Raw genomic sequence first — 17679 nt, forward strand, 5'->3', positions numbered from 1 at the left:
CACGTGGTCACATTGAGAACCGCAGTGTCAGATATACTATAACGGTTTAGTACCGACCTTGCGTTCAGTGTTCTCCTCTCTTGCTCCATCACTATTGATACCTGCAAGAAACTGGGAGAGAACACATCACAGGTGAAAATATAACACCTTAACAAAATGGATTCGCATTTGCAAAACAATTTTTCCAAAATATTAATGTCAAAAGTGCATCAGTCAGAAAACGTAAAACCGACTGTCAAAACTACAACCAAAAAGAATCTTTGCACATATAGAAGCATTACACCATCATTATACAGGTTTCATTTCATTTTTATTATGACAAATGTACAAGATAGTAAATCATATGAAAGAAATTACAATACAGTTAACAAAAACATCCAAAAGAGGAACAGACGAACACAAAGGACGTTTCTAAAAGCTAAAACCAGACGGCATCTGTCCATCTGCTGTCAAACTACATCAGCCAAATATCTTCAAACACTGGTGTCGGCATCCCTCATGACATATCAAATTAAACAGATTTTTTTATGTGAAATACAAATATATACTGTGTCAATATAGGCTGGGCCTTGATTTCAAATGGATGTCTGTACCTTTGATTTTTTAAAATTACACAAGAACTGAACACCAGCCCAATACTGTTAATAGACCACCTCGACAGAAATGCACTGTGGTCTAGTACCTTAATGATGCTCTTGGTCTTAGCATGTTTAAAACTATATTTGTAAAAAAATCAGGGAAGTTTTATTCTCAAAATCTGACGCCCTAATGCCGCAAGAGCAAATAAATCAGACTAGAATATATGTGCATGCCAAGCATAAACATTAATGTACAAGACATTTTTACACCGCTTTTGTCGATCAGTGCTGACATCGAAACAATTAAACTGTCTGTTGGGCTTTATATCAAATGCTTGTTCCTCTGAGAACAGACCATTCTTGGAAATGTTTTAGCAATCAGTGGAAATAGGACAGAGAGACTGAAAACCCTCAAAGAAGACAAGACCGAAATAAACGCATGAAAATGAGACAGACATGCCCACTTTGGAGTGGTACAAATGTACCTATAAAACAAATTATAAACAGCTGCAATCATAAAAGGACTGCTATGTATACTTTAAATGATTTAAAAATGCTTCTAATATGTTACAGCAGAAAACTACAGATATACACACCAGGATAATGCAAGATCATACAATGCTTCTCAGATGGGCGTCTCACGTCACGCTGCTCTCGGAAAGGTCGGAAATCATTCGAATGTCACCAGCAACATGAATTTCGGTCTTTAAAAACAGACAAAACCAGGAGATGATGAATCTCTTCCTGCATGTCTTGTAAGAAAAATGTATTGCTTTGTAATTGATGAAGAACAAACAAATCATACACATCATTAGTATGCTTACAAAACTAAAGGAAAACGTTACAATGATTATATTCATATATTTATATAAAGAAAATTAATATAGTGCACTGAAACACAGACATAAGCAGGACATGATGGGCGAAGAAGAATCCCTTCGATGGAATATCTGCACTAAAATGAGATGAACAGCACTAAATTTCAAGGAATCCCTCCGAGAAACAAACTGCGCATCGATGTGGGTGAGAGTCCTCAGCATTTTATCATCCTCGAGTGGAAGATTTGGCATTTGATGCATTGAAAAGCTGCCAGAGTAAATAGTGTTTGAATTCAAATCAAAATGTGCTGCTAAAACAGTCCAAAGCAATAGAATTGGATGCAATGTTAGTAAGTTGGCATAAGTAAATGAGCAATTTTTCACCATTAGGCATCTTCCAGGAATCTCTTGCTCTAATGGTGCGAGCAGCTGTACGACCAAGTGACAATTTCAGGTACAAATTCTATAATAAATAGTATAACAAAACAAAGCTTATAATGACATCACTTAATAAAAACATTTCTTTTTCCCCCACCAAATGACACTATGAAACCAATCGGTAGAAATTCAACTTCCACTCCAATTAGATTATAAAAAATGAATGTTAAAAATGGCCTCGAAGTGGAAAGGAACGCTAGCGATATTTAGCGTTGTGTGGAACCTCACTGAAACGAAGGCTCCGCCCCCTCTGCACTGACTCCTCCCACTTTCGGTTCTCTCTGTAATGTGCAACTGACAGCAGTGGAGATCAAAACGCATGTAAACTCGACAAATGTCTCTACGTCAAACGTGTGAGCATGAGCATGGCTGTGTGATTAGTGTAAAAAGAGGTTTTAGAGGTTGTTTCCAGAGAGGGTTTGTTTGAGAGCGATTGCTCTTATCGAACAAAAACAATACTTTAGAAGGAATATCTCGGGGAGTCTCTTAGAAGGGTTGTGGTCTCCGTCCCTTGATACTTTTGCTCAGTAAAATATTTACAGCTATTATTCATGTGCCACCTGATCTGTTCTGCTGGCACGTTTAACAGGGACTGTTGACATGATCCGTGGTGAAAACAGGATGAGGGTTGGAAAAAAAAAAAATGTAAAAAAAAAAAAAAAAAAAAAAAAGAAAGAAAAAGAAGGTTAAGAAAGTTATAACTGTTCACTGTTGCATACATAGTCTACAAGGTCTGTGACGCCCAAAAGGTCATCTTCATCTTCGTCCGGCGCAGCAATCTCCATGCCATTTGGCGCTATGGATACTGCTGATGGGGCGTTGCCGTTTTTAGCCGTCACTCCCACCCCGGGTCGCGGCATGAGACCCTCCAAACCCTTCATTGGGTTCTGTCCGTTAGTTGGAGGAAGCTCCACCAAGTTGTAGTCCAGTGGACTGGGCCCTTTGCCAACAGTCTCCTCTGTCTCTTTCTCCGACGGGCTCTTCTTCACCTCCTCTTCACTCTCGCTGTCGTCAGAGTCGATGCGGTTCACACGCTTCCGGATGGGCCGCTCTTCTTCCTCGGATTCATCTGAATCGTCATCATCATCGTCATCCTCCGACTCCCTCCGGCGTTTAAGGGACAGGCGTCTTCGACGTTTCCTGGATTCTTCCTCAGATGAGTCCGCTCTTATCTTCTTGGGCTTCCGGTCTTCTTCATCAGATTCAGCTGACTGGAAACTAACTGGAGGAGCAAAAGACAATAACATCACACATTTAAAGCATTTTTGGTCATAGTTTAACAGACAGATTAATTGACCCATATTTTGCATAAAATGTTTTATAATATGTAATGAACATATAATAATATATGTATATATATATATGTGACCCTGGACCACAAAACCAGTCTCAAGTCGCTGGGGTATATTTGTAGCAATAGGCAAAAATACACTGTTTGGGTCAAAATTATAGATTTTTCTTTTATGCCAAAAATCATTAGTATATTAAGTAAAGATCATGTTCCATGAAGATATTTTGTAAATTTACTACAATGTACAACTCAAAACGTCGTTTTTGATTAGTAATATGCATTGCTAAGAATTCATTTGGACAACTTTAAAGGCGATTTTCTCAATATTTAGATTTTTTTGCACCCTCAGATTCCAGATTTTCAAATAGTCGTATCTCGACCAAATATTGTCATATCATAACAAACCACACATCAATGGAAAGCTTAGTTATTCAGCTTTCAGATGATGTATACATCTCAATTTTGAAAAATTTACACTTAAGACGGGTTTTGTGGTCCAGGGTCACATATGAACATGTAAAAAAAATACATTCTATAATTAACGTTTGGTATCAGTGAGATCTCTTATATTTTCAAAAGAAGTCTCTTATGCTCACCAAGGCTGGATTAAATTAATAAAAAAATATAGTAAAAGTAATATTGTGAAATACAATTTAAAATATGTTTTCAATTTTAATGTATTAAATATAATTTATTCCTGTGATAGTAAAGCTGAATTTTCATCAGCCATTACTCCAGTCTTCAATGTCACATGATCCGTCAGAAATTCAACATGCTGACTCGAGAAGCATTTCTTATTATCAATTTTAAAAACAGTTATACTGCTTAATATTTTTGTGGAAACTGTGATTTTTATTTTTCAGAATTCTTCGATGAATAGAAAGTTCAAAAGAAAAAGATTTACCTGAAGTAGAAACCTTTTGTAACATAAATCTTTACGGTCACTTTTGATCAATTTAATGCATCCTTGTTGAATAAAAGTAATCATTTCTTTAAAACAACAACAAAAAAAATCTGTGCTTTTAAATGGTAAAGTATACTACGTACATATCAGTCATCCAGGTTTCTATATATAGCTACCAGCTATTGAAAAACTTCCATCAGTCGACCATAGAATAATTCTAGCAATATTATATAAGATTCTGATTCTTGATTCTAAATCAAAATGATATAATGATTGAGCCTTATGCTGTGAAAATGCATAGGTTTAAACGGCACTGACCTTCGCTGTCGGAGCTGGAAAGACGTCTGCGTTTCTTCCGTTTGTCTTTGTTGGTGCTGGCCTGTGAGCCGTCAGAATCCGAGCTTTCACAGTAATTCACCTCTTGCTTACGACTCCGATAGGACCGCCGACAGCGGATGTCCAGATCACTGGCACTGAATTCACTAGAGCCTTCCGTTGCTGCATGCAACCCCCCACACACAAAACAAGACAAACAAAAGGAAATATATCAGTGAACAAACAGTAAACCACAAGTATGGTACAAATGATGTCTAAAACATTTTTGATCGATCTGTGTCAAAAAAAGGTTTTTAACCTTCAGAAAACATTATATGTCTATCTCAGTCATTCAAATTTAGATATTATATCAGCTTTAACTTTTTTAATTAAACAATTAAATAAACAAAAAATAAACTACATAAAAGAATACAATTTCTACAATATAAAAAAACTGTCAGAATAAATAACAGGGTTGTATATTTAGTATAATGTTTTGTATTAAAATTTATTCAGTTTTTTTTTAAATGCCTCACCCATCTCCTCCTCTTCCTCTTCATCAGTTTCCAGCTCCTCCTCATCAGAGTATCCTCTGGGTCTGCGTTTTCTGCGCGGCGGCTGTCTCCTCCTCCGCGGGCGGTCAACATCGCTCCCGAAATCACTGTCCTCATAGGATGGGACTTCTGCTTCGCTCTCCGCATCATTATCAGTGGCCACAAACTCCTCATCCTCTGAACTGCTGACCAATCAGAGCAGAGTAAGTGTTATTTCATTGACAAGACTCTGATTCTCTTGAATTAAAAGCTATTTAACATTACCTGTCGCTGAGACGGAACTCATCTTCACTCTCTTCCTCGTCCACGGTGCTGTCACTGTCTAGATCGTTGAGACGCCGCCGCTTCTTCTTCTGAGCTGCACTGGTTCGCTGCGGCCGCCCGTTCTCCTCTCCATCCTCCTGTAGGATGGTGGACATGTCCTTCTCTCTGTGGCCTGTGATGTTCGCCATGTCCTTCCCCCGGCCTGCTCCTGTGTATGGACATCTTTGATCAGTCTAAACTTCCATATCCGAGCTCAAATATCAACTCTAGTGTGATGTATGAAAATGCTCCTCTACCTCCACCTTCTGCCTCTTTAATGTCTTCCTCGATTGCCTCTTCGATCGCTTCATCAAACTCATCGAACCTGACAAAAATGTAACAATAAACAGTGAATAACGACTATGTATAAACAGCATAACATAATAAAGAGTAAGTAGACTGATATACCTGTAGCTTATGTATTTCTTTGCCCTGGTTGATCTCCGTCCCCAACCTTTGCTCTTCTTCACCTCTTTCTTCTCTTTCACCACAACCTCCTTTTCTTCCTCCACTTCCACCTTCAAAAATATATATGTATAACCAGAGTTATACTACCATGGGGTAGGGAAGATTTTTTTTTAAAGAATTCAATTCTTCACTTTAGCAAGGATGCATTCAATTGATCAAAAGTGACAGTAAAGACATTTATAATGTTATAAAGGATTTCAATGTCAAATAAATTTGTTTTAACAAACTTTTTTTTAAATTTTCTGTTCATCAAAGAATTCTGAAAGATTTATCTGAGTTTCCACAAAAATATTAAGCAGCACCACCACTGTTTTTATTGATAATAATAATGTTTCTTGAGCACCGAATCAGCACATTATGACACTAAAGAGAGGAGTAATGGCTAAAATTTTAAAATGTATTAAAATGGAAAACAGTTATTTAAAATTGTAAAAATGCAGCCTTAGTGAGCATAAACCACTTCTTTCAAAAACAAAAATCATACTAACTTCAAACTTCTGAACGGTAGTGAAAATGACGATTATGCATTAGAATTGAAAATACCACAAATATTTCTTTATAATTAAAAATGGTAATTAGGGTTAAAAGGTAAACAAACTTTCTATGCTTTTTTATTATTTCCTCAAATCTATCCTACTATCTTAAAATAATAGTTCAGCTTTGTGATAGCAGACATTTCATAATTTTAAGTGCTCTTTTGTAAAAAAACCAAAAACAATTGACATTAAATATTCATACTAAGTATCCACAAACTTCAGTAAGCACTGTGGCCACTTACGGAGGGTGTGATGATGTTCTCTACACTGATGCCAACATACACCAGTCGCTCTTTCCTGTGAGAGAAGAATGACAATGTTTCTGACATGAAAATAATTTCTCATATAGGCCATCATTCCATTGCACAATAGATTAACAGACTGATAAAGGTTAACTGGATTAATTTAGGAACTTCTCTGCAACTGGTTCAAACTAATTCACTAGAGGTGGTCTAAATATCTCTTTATTCACCTTCGCTCTGCACGTTCTTTCTTTTTGAGGGCAGCATCCAAATTCTGCAATTGCTCTTCGAGGCTGTCGCAAAGTCGCTTCTGCAAGAGAAATGAAGAGCATCAGCATTTGAATAGCCAGAATTGTGCCTTTCTGTAAAGGGAATCCTGAAATCTAAACTGGCTCACATGCTGGCAGGGGGGGCAGAACCATTCCCCGTCTGGAATGATCATGAGCGGAGGCCGCAAACAGGCAGTGTGGTAACCGCTGTCACAGGAATCACACAGGAGTATCTGGGGGAACGGAAATGAGAGGTTAAAAGCAGCACTTCTGACTGTGAGAAGATGAAGATATTTTGCAGAAGAGAGTTGCACCAGCTCGGGATGGTTGGGAAGGCCACAGTGTTTGCAGGGGTCGTCATTGGGTTCATCATCTTCTGATGAAGAGGTAGAGGAGTCAGAGCTGTTCCGCTCTCGGTTTCGGTTTCTCCTTCTTTTCCTGGTTTTCTCCACCTTAAAGTCTTCATCGCTGTCGTCCTCCTCTGTCTCCTCTTCCTCACTCTCCTCGTCATCGTCGTCATCGTCAGAACCTTTCCTTTTACGTCTCATGCGAGACCATGGTTGTCGTTTCCGACGTCTCCCCACCTGTTGAATGACGAGTTACATTATGAATAACCTTCAATTATGAAATCTCAAACCACTCAAAAGGTTGTAATTTTTTTAACAAATTAATATTTTTTTTCAACAAGGAGCCATTAAATTGATCAAAAGTCACAATAAAGACATTCATAATGCTACAAAAAAAAAAGAAACCTGAAAATAACATCTTGTTTTCCACCAAAACATTAAGCAACACAGCTATTTTTAACATTAATAATAATAAGAAATGTTTCTTAAGCACCAAACCAGCATATATGAATGATTTTAAAGGACCATATGACATTGAAGACTGGATTCATGCTGCTAAAAATTCAGCTTTGCCTCACAGAAAAAAAAAAGACTTATTACATTAAAATAGAAAACATCCATTTTAAATTGTAATACTATTGCACAATGTTACTGTTTTTTTGTTGTTAATTTTGTTATGGCCAATAAATTGCAGAATTAAATTCTACACTATTTTACCTAAATAAATGGAAAATAAAACACTAAAAACTACAATGAACCATTTTATTGCTACAAGTGATTATAGTCATCACAACATTACAATGTACAGTATGATGAATTAATATTTATTGAGATTTGCTTTGGGCTATTCATACACATGTGAGCACAAATACAAACACACACAAGCACACACCACACATTCGAACGCAATCATGCACACATATCTGCACTCATACAGTACACATGCCTACACTTTCATATGACCTAATAAGTAAGTGTTTCCCCTGCCATTATATTAGGGGAGTGCCCTGCCCTCTTGAAGGTCAAGTTAATTTTATTTAATCTTATTTTCTATGTAGCGCCAGATCACAACAGAAGTAATTTAAGGTTACATTTCATATAGAACAGGCCTATACCTTGTTCTTTTATTAAACAAACTAAATAGCCTTATGTTATTTATCTTATTTACACAACGGTATGTCATTTCTGTCTATCTATGGTCGGAATTTTTCAAACTTTAAATGGATTAATCAGAAGTAGGTGACTGAATATTGAATATATACTAGTATCTGTAAATATTAAGCCACAAAAAAGACTATTTAAACATAAATCCTGCATGTTCTGCATGTCTGTGTGTTAATGAATGGCGAAGACGCGCGGTTTTGTTTACTACAGACACACTGAAGAGCCCGTACGCACGCGGTGATTTCAGTGTCTGCGTCTCACTAAATGAGGACATAAATACATGAACAACATCTCCAAACTGCTCTGAGTCACTTCATGAGCATTTTACCGTTTCATTTGAGTAAAACTAGCCTCATATCTCACAGAAATGTAAAGGTATTCACGGCAACCCGTCAAAATAAAAGTTCAGTTTAACTTAAAGACACTGTGCCAGAGATGCTGTTCAGTAGAATGTACATAATACTACTACTAAAATTATTATTAATATTTAATTTTTAAGGAATAAATCACACAATATTTCTTCCATGTTTTATTGTTAATATTAAATTTATTTGGTTTGCCAAAAAATAAAGTTAGTTTAATTTTCAATAATTAAAAGATAAATGAAATTAATGTATTATGCCTTCATTTAATAGCCAGAAAAATGTAAATACACAAACACTGAATTTCTGAGGGGGAAAAAAACAAAAACATTTCATAAGGCTTTTTTTTAAGAATAAATTTAAATAAATTTAGTTGTTTTTATGCATTCAACTGATTAGACATGCTAAAACAGAGAATTTGGTAACAATAAAACATATGATGAGAAAAAATTAAACATTTCATAGGGCCCTAAGCATGTAGTTTTTGTTTTTTTTAATTTTTAATAAACTGATGTGAAATTGTTTAAGTTTCATGATTCCCCAAAAGCTGTAAACCTAGGGGAAACACTGAATATAGACTGTAAGCACTGATAAAATCTGAAGACTATTTAATATTTCTGTTCAATAAAACCATTTAAGTGTAAATTATATCATAATTTTAATAAAACATACAAAATAAGGCATAATCTATATATAGGCCCATAGGCAGAATTATACCCTTTGGTGCATGGCGTCCACTGTAGTGGACCGCTATATTTTCTGTCACAGAAAAAAAAAATAAAAACGTACAAGAAAAATATTGTTAAATTCTGGATTAAAGTATTTCTGACATCCTATTTAGCTGAAAAATATTTTTTGTACCTGTCTGGTTTTCTGGGAATAAAAGGATTTTCTGGGAAACAAAAAAAGAGATACAAAAGACAATAATTAAATGTAATCGTAGACAACACTTTGGGGTTATCCTGATGGCGGTTGGGACATGGTGCTACAAACTTAAATGGTTCAAAATGGCTTCCAAATATCTGTCCACTGTAGTGTACTCCATGCATGACAGGGTTAAGATCATGATCCATGAAGATAGTTTGTAAATTTCCTACCGTAAATATATCAATAATTCATTTGGACAACTTTAAAGGCGATTTTCTCAATATTTCTATTTTTTTTGCACCCTTAGATTCCAGATTTTCAAATAGTTGTATCTCGGCCAAATATTGTCCTATCCTAACAAACCATAAATCAATGGAAAGCTTTCAGATGATGTATAAATCTCAAATTCATATAATTGACCCTTATGACTGGTTTTGTGGTCCAGGGTCACATACACATACACACACACACACACATACAGTGCCCTCCAAAAGTATTGGAACAGTGAAGACAAAATTGCTCTGTTGGCTGTGGAGTTAAGACATTTACAAATATGATGAAAAGATGAACATGAGACAAAACTACAGAATGTCACATTTTATTATTAGCCATTTCAACACTTACATGTTTTGCCATGCATGCCCATGCCATGACACCACCTCCACCATGCTTTACAGATGAGGCTGTATGCTTGGGATAATTTGCAGTTCCGGAAAAACCCATCTCTTAGATAAAGGTTCATTTTTGTCTCATCGGTCCATAAACATAGTTCCAAAACTCTTCTGGCTCACCTTTGTGCTCTTTTGCAAACTCTAATCTTGCCTTTCTATTTTTGGAGCTGGTCAGAGGTTTGTATCTTGCTGTGTAGCCTCTGTTATTCTATGTCAAGGTCTCCTGAGGACAGTAGATTGTCAGAGCATCACCCCAGCTTTCTGGAAGTTGTTGGTGATTTTACAGACACATCTTTTAGGGTTCATTTTCACAGCTTTTATGATTTGTCTGTCATCAACTACTGTTGTTTTCTCAGCCGATCAGGTAGTTGTTGGTTGCTGGTGTCACTGGTGGTTTCCAAACTCTTGATTTTTCCATGCCCTTCTTCATGTTTTTGCTATAGCTCTAATTGACTTCCTCTCTTCTTTTAGCATCCAAATTGCTTGCTTTTCTCTCAAAGTCAGCTCCCTCATCTTCATCCTGGTTTGTGTGTCATCATCGAATGCAAGATTCAGAATGCAGAAGTAATGGATATAACTGATACGACATTCCCTGCTTTTAATATCTGAAGAATGAATGCAACAGGACACAGCTGATCACTTAGAAAGACCTGTGAGGCAACTGTTCCAATACTTATGCTCACATCAGATAGAGGGATGAAACTCTAAAAGTGCTGAACTTCTTAGCTGGTAAAACATCTATGTGTTGAATCACCCAATAATAAAATGTGACATTCTGTAGTTTTGTCTCATATTCATCTTTTAATCATATTTGTAAATGTCTTAACTCCACAGCCAACAGAGCAATTTTGTCTTTACTGTTCCAATACTTTTGGAGGGCACTGTATATATTTAAGCAAAAAAACAAAAGGTACCTTTGGTTTTGTTTGGCCATCTGGCTCAGCTTTCCTTGGTTTTCTCGGTACAGAATCCTCATCCTCTTTGTCTTCGTTGTCATCCTTTTCTTTCTCTGACACCGGAGTCGCCTGCTTCCGTTCCGCCCTCCTGTCCTGGATCTCCACAGCTTTAGCGGTGGGTCTGCAGATTCTCGGAGATCTCCTCAAGCACCTGCCGTCAGTCACCTCAGACTCTGAATCTCCCCTCACCTCTTCTCTCTGAAGTTCTGCCTTCCGCCTGTGAGCTGGGATTTTGATCTTCATGCGAATTCCTTCCTGTTGTGCCTTTTCTTCTTGTTCTTGTTCTTCTTTATCCTCATCCTGACTCTCCTGAGCTTTCTTTGGAGGCCGTCCTGGTCTTTTACTGCTTTTCACAGCAGCGGTGCTTTTTTCTTGAACATCCCCAGAAGCCTCACGTTCTTCAGAAGTTGCGTCTTGCTTAGATTGTTCGCTTGAGGTTGTGTTTTGATCCACAGGAACATCAGTTTCCTTCTTACTTGCTGTTGTAGTCTCACATCCCTCCTCAATAGCTGACTGAATTTTATCAGCTTTACTGATCTCTGAATCAACTTCCATTGGCTTCTCTTTGTTCCCTTCCTTTGAATCGGGTTCCTTTTCATGTTCTCTATCAGAAGGAGGATTCTCAGAACTGTTGGGTTCATTGGGTCGTTCTGTAGCTTTAACTTGTTCCGATTTTTTCACTGCCGATTCTTCTGAGCTGTTTGCAGCTTCACCCTTTTCATACTTGTCTTTTGACGTTTCCAAATCCTCATTTTTATCAGTTTCAGCTGTATCACATTTTTCCTCACTGTCTACTTTCTCTGTGGTTTTTGGTGTGCTTGGCTTATTCGTTGAATCAGAAACAGATGATTTTTCAAGATCACTTGATGCTGGCTTAGAGGATTCGGACTGCTCTTGCACTTTGTCTTGAGGGCCATCTGTATCTTCAGAAGGTTTAGAGGCATTAGACTTACTTTCTCCATTGGTTGAGTGTTTGTCTCCTTCAGATACACACTGTTTTTCAGTTTCTGAGACAATGGCAGTTGGCTCTTTTTCTGTGGTAGTGTCTGCAGAGCTGTGATGGGGTTTTGTTTCTTCAGTGTTCACTGTCTTTTCTGTGCCAGAATGTGGTTTGATTACTTCACAGGAAGAAGACTCCTCAGTTTTAGATGATTGGAATGGTTCAGTTTCCATCGGCGTGGACGCAGTTGGATCTGTTTTTTCACGGTCTTTATTGGAGTCTTTGGGAGATTGCTGACTTTTTTCTGTGAGGATTTTCTGTGACTCTTCTTCTGCGAGATCTTTCTTGGATTGTTCTTTTGGGAGGTTTTTCACCGACTCTTCTTTTGAGAGATCTTTAATTGACCCTTCTTTTGCTGGCTCTTCTTTTGGAAGATCTTTTATTGACTCTTCTCTTGCTAGATCTTTTGATGATTCTTTCACTGCTTCTTTTGAGTCGTCTTTAGTTGACTTTTCAATTGATGTCTCTTCTTCTGAGGGATGTTTCATTGGCTGATCTTTTGCCAGATATTTTGTTGGCTCATCTTTTAGGGGAATTTTCACTGACTTGTCTCTTGTAAGATCGTTTGATGATTCTTTGTTTGGGAGATCTTTCGTGGCTTCTTCTTTACAGAGCTCAATCGTTGACTCCTTGTTTGGGAGATCTTTCATTGATTCTTCTTTTGTTGACTCTACAGGCAGTGTTGACGTATTTACTTCAGTAGCATCTGTATTATCACTACTGGGAGACTTTTTATTGTCAGTTACTTCTTCAGAACCAGGTGTCTTTTCTGATTGTTCACTTACTGATGAGGGTTTTTCTTCTCCAGGGGTCTTTTCATGAGATTGAGAAGTTTCAGATTTTTCCTTGTTCTCTTCTGCAGTGGCGGCACCGGATTCCTCAGACTTCTTCACTTCCATCTGCTCTTCAGCACACAATCTGGTTTCATTTGTGTCCATCTTCTCTTCCGTCTGGTCATCCTTTCTCTCCTTTTTTCTCTCTTTGGATTTATCTAAAACAAGAGGGAGCTTCTCGGATTTATTCTCTTCTGTGCTTTCTTTTTGAAAACTCTCTGACCCTTTTTGCATTTCACTCTCAGATGTTGTAAGGTGAGGGACATGGCCGTTGACCTTTTCAGCATTCAATCTGCTGTCATCGAAACATGTCTGCGATTCTTTCACAGGAGCAACAGGAGCATTTCGTACTCCCATGCTGCTGGTGTCAAAGTTTTCACTTAGTTTCATTTCCCGCTTTTTCAGGGGGATTTTAGCTTGATGGTCATTTTTCAAAGCTCTCTGAGTCTCTTCTAAAGTTTTTCTTTTTACATCCTCTGTCTGTTCTGCATTCTGCGAAGGTGCTGACAAGTCCTTGACTTTCTCATCTTCATCTTGTGGCTCTTCTTTGATCGATCCAGTAGTGCCGTTTGCCGTCTCTGAATGTTTCTGCAGCTCTTCTTTCACCTTTGAGCCTTTTTCCGACAAAGCATCTGTGGTCTCTGCATCTTCTTGCTTTGCATTTTCCTTCTCCAAGATGTTTTCCTTATTTTCAGATGCAGATAAATTATTTTGTGACTTCTCATCTCTAATCTCCACTAGAATCCAAAAACACCAGAAATAAAACAAATCAGTAAAACACGCCTAACTCAAGCTTTGTTCAGTCAATACTTAATATTAAATTTTAGATACCTTCAGCTCCATCTTTTTTCTTGTCTTCTTCATTCTCTGGGTTTGGACTGATACTAGATGAGCCCTCCTCCTGATCCTTCTTTACCAAAAGTGCTGGATCAATCTGAGTCTTCAACAGTCCAAGGATCTGAGCCAGGTCATCTCTATTTCTGAAATGGAAAATAAAGTTTTTTGGGGTTTTTTTTTTAATGTATCTGTTACTGTCATTTGTCATGTTTTTCTGACAAATTAAAAGCCATCCAGTACAGTCAGAAAAAACATTATGTAGCATGTTATGAAGAAGTGTTTTTTATGCAAAAAAAATAAGTGGTTTTCAATGGAAACTGATCGCAGAATGCCTACCTTACTATACACTTCCAGGATGACCCATCCAGATCATCCTGTTCTTCCACATAGACCCTTACATTATGGTCTTGATCAAGCTGGAACCAGTACATAAGGCCATCTTTGTCTCTGCCGATTGGCTGAAGACGCATTTTATCTGGGTCCTCTTCATTGATAGCGGTTTTAAACTTGACATTGTCATCAAACTGGCATTCACACAAATACTGTTTGAAAAACAAAACATTGTCAAGTTACATTGGGTTAATAAAAACAGAAATGCATTACAAATGCAACTTCATTCGGTGGTGTGACATTAACAGATTTTCCCATCTTACCTTCAGTATTCCTGTCTTACATTCCACTGTCATCTCTCGATAACCCTTCTTTTCCAGCTCCCATGCCCATGTGGTGTTAAACTCCTGACAGATCTACAGAGTAATAAAGAAATCAAAAATTAAACATTAATGAGACTAATATTGAATTAACAGTCAAGTGCTCACAGCTATTCACATATTCATTATGAAATGATCCATAATTCACAGCTGTTTGAATGCGATTGCTAAAAGCAGAATGTGCAGTCATCTAATACTAATACATCTAATACATGCTAATACTTAATTCATTGTTAACACTGATTTACTCACCTTAATGAGATTTTTCTCCCATCTATCTGCCGACACAGACTTGCCAATTTTCCTCAGTAACTTCACATGAAGATCCACGAGGAGTTTGGGTACTGAGGACATATAAGTATTTCAATATTAAAGCAACATGTAAAGCATACTTATAATTTAAACAGCCATAACGCGCCTAATTAGTTTTTAGGTTTGCGGTTCTCAAACTGTTGCGACTGTGAATTTTTAACTGTCTGACTTGTGTATCTGTTCATTCAGCAACATAACTAACAGTAACACATCTGTGTTCTTAAGTGTTTGGTCCAACTTCTTAAGTAGCCACAGTAGGATCATTTATATCCATCAGCAAAAAAAAAAAAAAAAAAAAAAGTAATACTAATGCCATTTCAGGGTTTAAAAACCACTCCTTTAGGTCACCAAAACCTGAGAAACTGGTAATGGTTTGTAACCACTAGTGTGTAACTTATTCATGCATGAACATTAAATTTGCATTTAAAGTAACTAAACACAGATAAATGCCTTCCTGGACATTTCATACTGATGTTCTTGTACCTGCCATAGTCCCCTACATGTTTCATTGAAGTATTCATATAAATATGTTTATTACTGGCAGAATCTATCTGTCTCTACCATATAAATACCATTACAACTACATTTACTGTTACTTCAATAAAACTGTAGTAATTTAAAGGGACAGTTCATCCAAAAAATATATATATATTTTTTTTTCAATAACTGCATGGAGAAAATAAAGTCATACAGATTTGGAAAAACATGTAGCTGAGTAAAGAATGACAATTTTAATTTTAGGGTTTAAAACTATCAACAAAACATGCAAAACATATAATTTATATATATAAATGTATTTCAGTTTTAGTGTACAAAACTGTAATTTAGTGTACTACAACTGAAGCATTTTGGACCTATAATTAGTTGTTATTAGTTACATGTAACTGTTATAGGGAATAGATGGATATAACACACTGCTCAACAAATCATGCGTCAGTTCAGCTTAAACACACCTAACGCGTTTATGATACAGCAAAACCATCAGAGATAAAAAATAAAGGGCTTATTGTCAACTTTCACCAAAGTTTGACAATCAAAATAATCCCATATTGTCATTTCTCCCTCTCGGTGGCGCGAGCAGGAAGTTTACACGTTCTGCGCATGCGCGCTTCTCACATCGCACTAATTCAAGCCAAATTATTATTTAACTATGAATAAACATGATTATTTCTTTCCTCTCAACATGTGTGTCGTTATATGCAAATACAAGTGATTTTCCATATGTAAAAGGTAGCATATAAACGCAAATAAAGCAGTAATGCGTTTCTGTGCGCTGTGATGAGTAAATAAAGCGTAATAAAACCTTCTGTCGTGCGAAACGCCGATATTAACGCCAGAAATGGCGCTTTAGAGACACAAACGGCGACAAAAACACCAACACCCACGGGTGGAGTACCAAACGGCCCGCTTAAACGCATGTAAAGCTGCTGAAGAGCAACAATGGAGGAGCGGCTCACCCGCGCTGCTCTCCTGCAGACTGCGCTCCAGCTCCGGGAACGACACCTCCGGCAGGTCCAGCATAGCTCCATACCGCTCCAGAAACGAGCAGATCACAGCGAAGCTCGGGCATAATTCCGGGGAAGAACCGTCCGCTGCCTCCGAGGCAGACATTATTCCGAACCGAGCCGCTGGAGGACCACAACCTCCCCACAATGCACCACGACTATGGCAGACACATGGCCCAGAAGCCCTTGCGTCGGAGATACTGAACTGATGTAAACAAACCACGAGCAGCAGCAGAGAGACGGAGAACGGGGACTGTTTCTTAAAACAAGTTTACCAAACAAGCCAGGCTTATTTCAGTTATTCTGACTTATTTTGAACCAAATCAATTGACAATAAGTCAGACTAACTGAAATAAACCTGTCTTATTTGGTAAACTTGTTTTATGAAACAGGACCCAGATATTAAGTAAAAACAAGACGAACACGTAGACAAACAAAAGAAAAATTAACACGTGACACTGCAACAGTGGTAAACTGCACTTAGGGACTCTTTCTCTTTATAAGAGAGATATTTTGAAGAAAGTGGACGTGAAAGAAATCCAGACGGGCAGAAATACTAACAGGGACTAATTAGTAACATCTCTCCTGTTACCTGAAAACAAATGTAGTAATAAATAGTGATCAGTAGTTTTTATATTAAAGTATAGTAGTGAACACTGACCCTAAGATCACTAACAAAGTGAACTCGTGTGTATGAGTACATCTCATTATACATTCAGAAAGAGGCCAGGTGAGTTAATGAACTGTTAATGTCATTGGTTACCAGCAGAGGGCGCCGCCAGTTAACTATATTTATGATATTTATCACACAGCCATTTATATAGGAGCAGAATGATTTTGTTCATTAAATAAACAATTTAGTGTTTTTAAAGAATGTTTTTTTGTGTACAATGTAAAAAGAGGTAAGCTGCTATTGCCGCCATAAATAGCTATTTCTACCTGATTTACCACAAAAATTAGTTTTGTTGGTATAATGTAGGTTGATTCAGTGTTGTTACATAATAATTTTGGTTTGAATGAAATTATTGTTTTCAGTGTCCTATTTATGCTGAAATTCATTCTGCTGTTGTTTCATAAACAAGGCCTATTATTTCATAATAAATCCAATGACTTTGCTATCCCGGGTAAACTAAAAGGTTTGCGTGAAACATCACATTCAATCATTCTTCTGGCTTATTATTTTATTTGAGAATGTGTTTATGTATTTTTACAAGTATATTTATTTATGGTCAGTAAAATTTGAGGTGATAATCTAGGTCAGAAAATCTAGATAATCAGACAGGACAGAAAATTGCCTGGTTTGGAGAGTACATTCAGTCCTGGTTTAATTTGTGTCAGATTTCCTCATTGTAACTGGGAGATTCACGAAGTCAGCACAATTTTTGTTCAGTGCCTTGAT

General features: G+C 37.2%; 1 protein-coding gene across 2 annotated transcripts; it reads right to left on the reverse strand.

The window, feature by feature from the left end:
- Positions 1-294: 294 nt before the first annotated feature.
- Positions 295-16488, reverse strand: rsf1b.1 (remodeling and spacing factor 1b, tandem duplicate 1). Of its 2 annotated transcripts, none has more exons than XM_058789196.1 (16): positions 16233-16488; positions 14716-14807; positions 14407-14499; positions 14090-14295; positions 13748-13896; positions 11042-13653; positions 7031-7300; positions 6845-6949; positions 6678-6757; positions 6448-6502; positions 5610-5719; positions 5459-5526; positions 5163-5370; positions 4881-5083; positions 4348-4527; positions 295-3056 (listed from the first exon to the last, which is right to left on the reverse strand). In XM_058789196.1, exons 1-16 carry the CDS (start codon positions 16384-16386, stop codon positions 2530-2532), a joined length of 5112 nt encoding a protein of 1703 aa, XP_058645179.1. In that variant the 5' UTR covers positions 16387-16488; the 3' UTR covers positions 295-2529. The 2 variants fall into 2 exon arrangements, with proteins under 2 accessions (XP_058645179.1, XP_058645180.1); XM_058789197.1 differs by having other exon boundaries at positions 4881-5080; positions 16233-16487.
- Positions 16489-17679: the final 1191 nt, after the last annotated feature.

Source organism: Onychostoma macrolepis, chromosome 10 (assembly GCF_012432095.1).
Source record: "Onychostoma macrolepis isolate SWU-2019 chromosome 10, ASM1243209v1, whole genome shotgun sequence".
In the NCBI taxonomy this organism is placed as follows: domain Eukaryota; kingdom Metazoa; phylum Chordata; class Actinopteri; order Cypriniformes; family Cyprinidae; genus Onychostoma; species Onychostoma macrolepis.

Bases quoted from the DNA above. Each gene is read 5' to 3' on its own strand.
- rsf1b.1 (XM_058789196.1), bottom strand. From the start codon at position 16,386: ATGTCTGCCTCGGAGGCAGCGGACGGTTCTTCCCCGGAATTATGCCCG. The intron at 7,301-11,041 runs GTACCTTTTGTT...GTCATTCAACAG, and splicing joins ATGGCCAAACAAAACCAAAG to GTGGGGAGACGTCGGAAACG. The intron at 5,371-5,458 runs GTAGAGGAGCAT...GTCCATACACAG, and splicing joins TAAAGAGGCAGAAGGTGGAG to GAGCAGGCCGGGGGAAGGAC.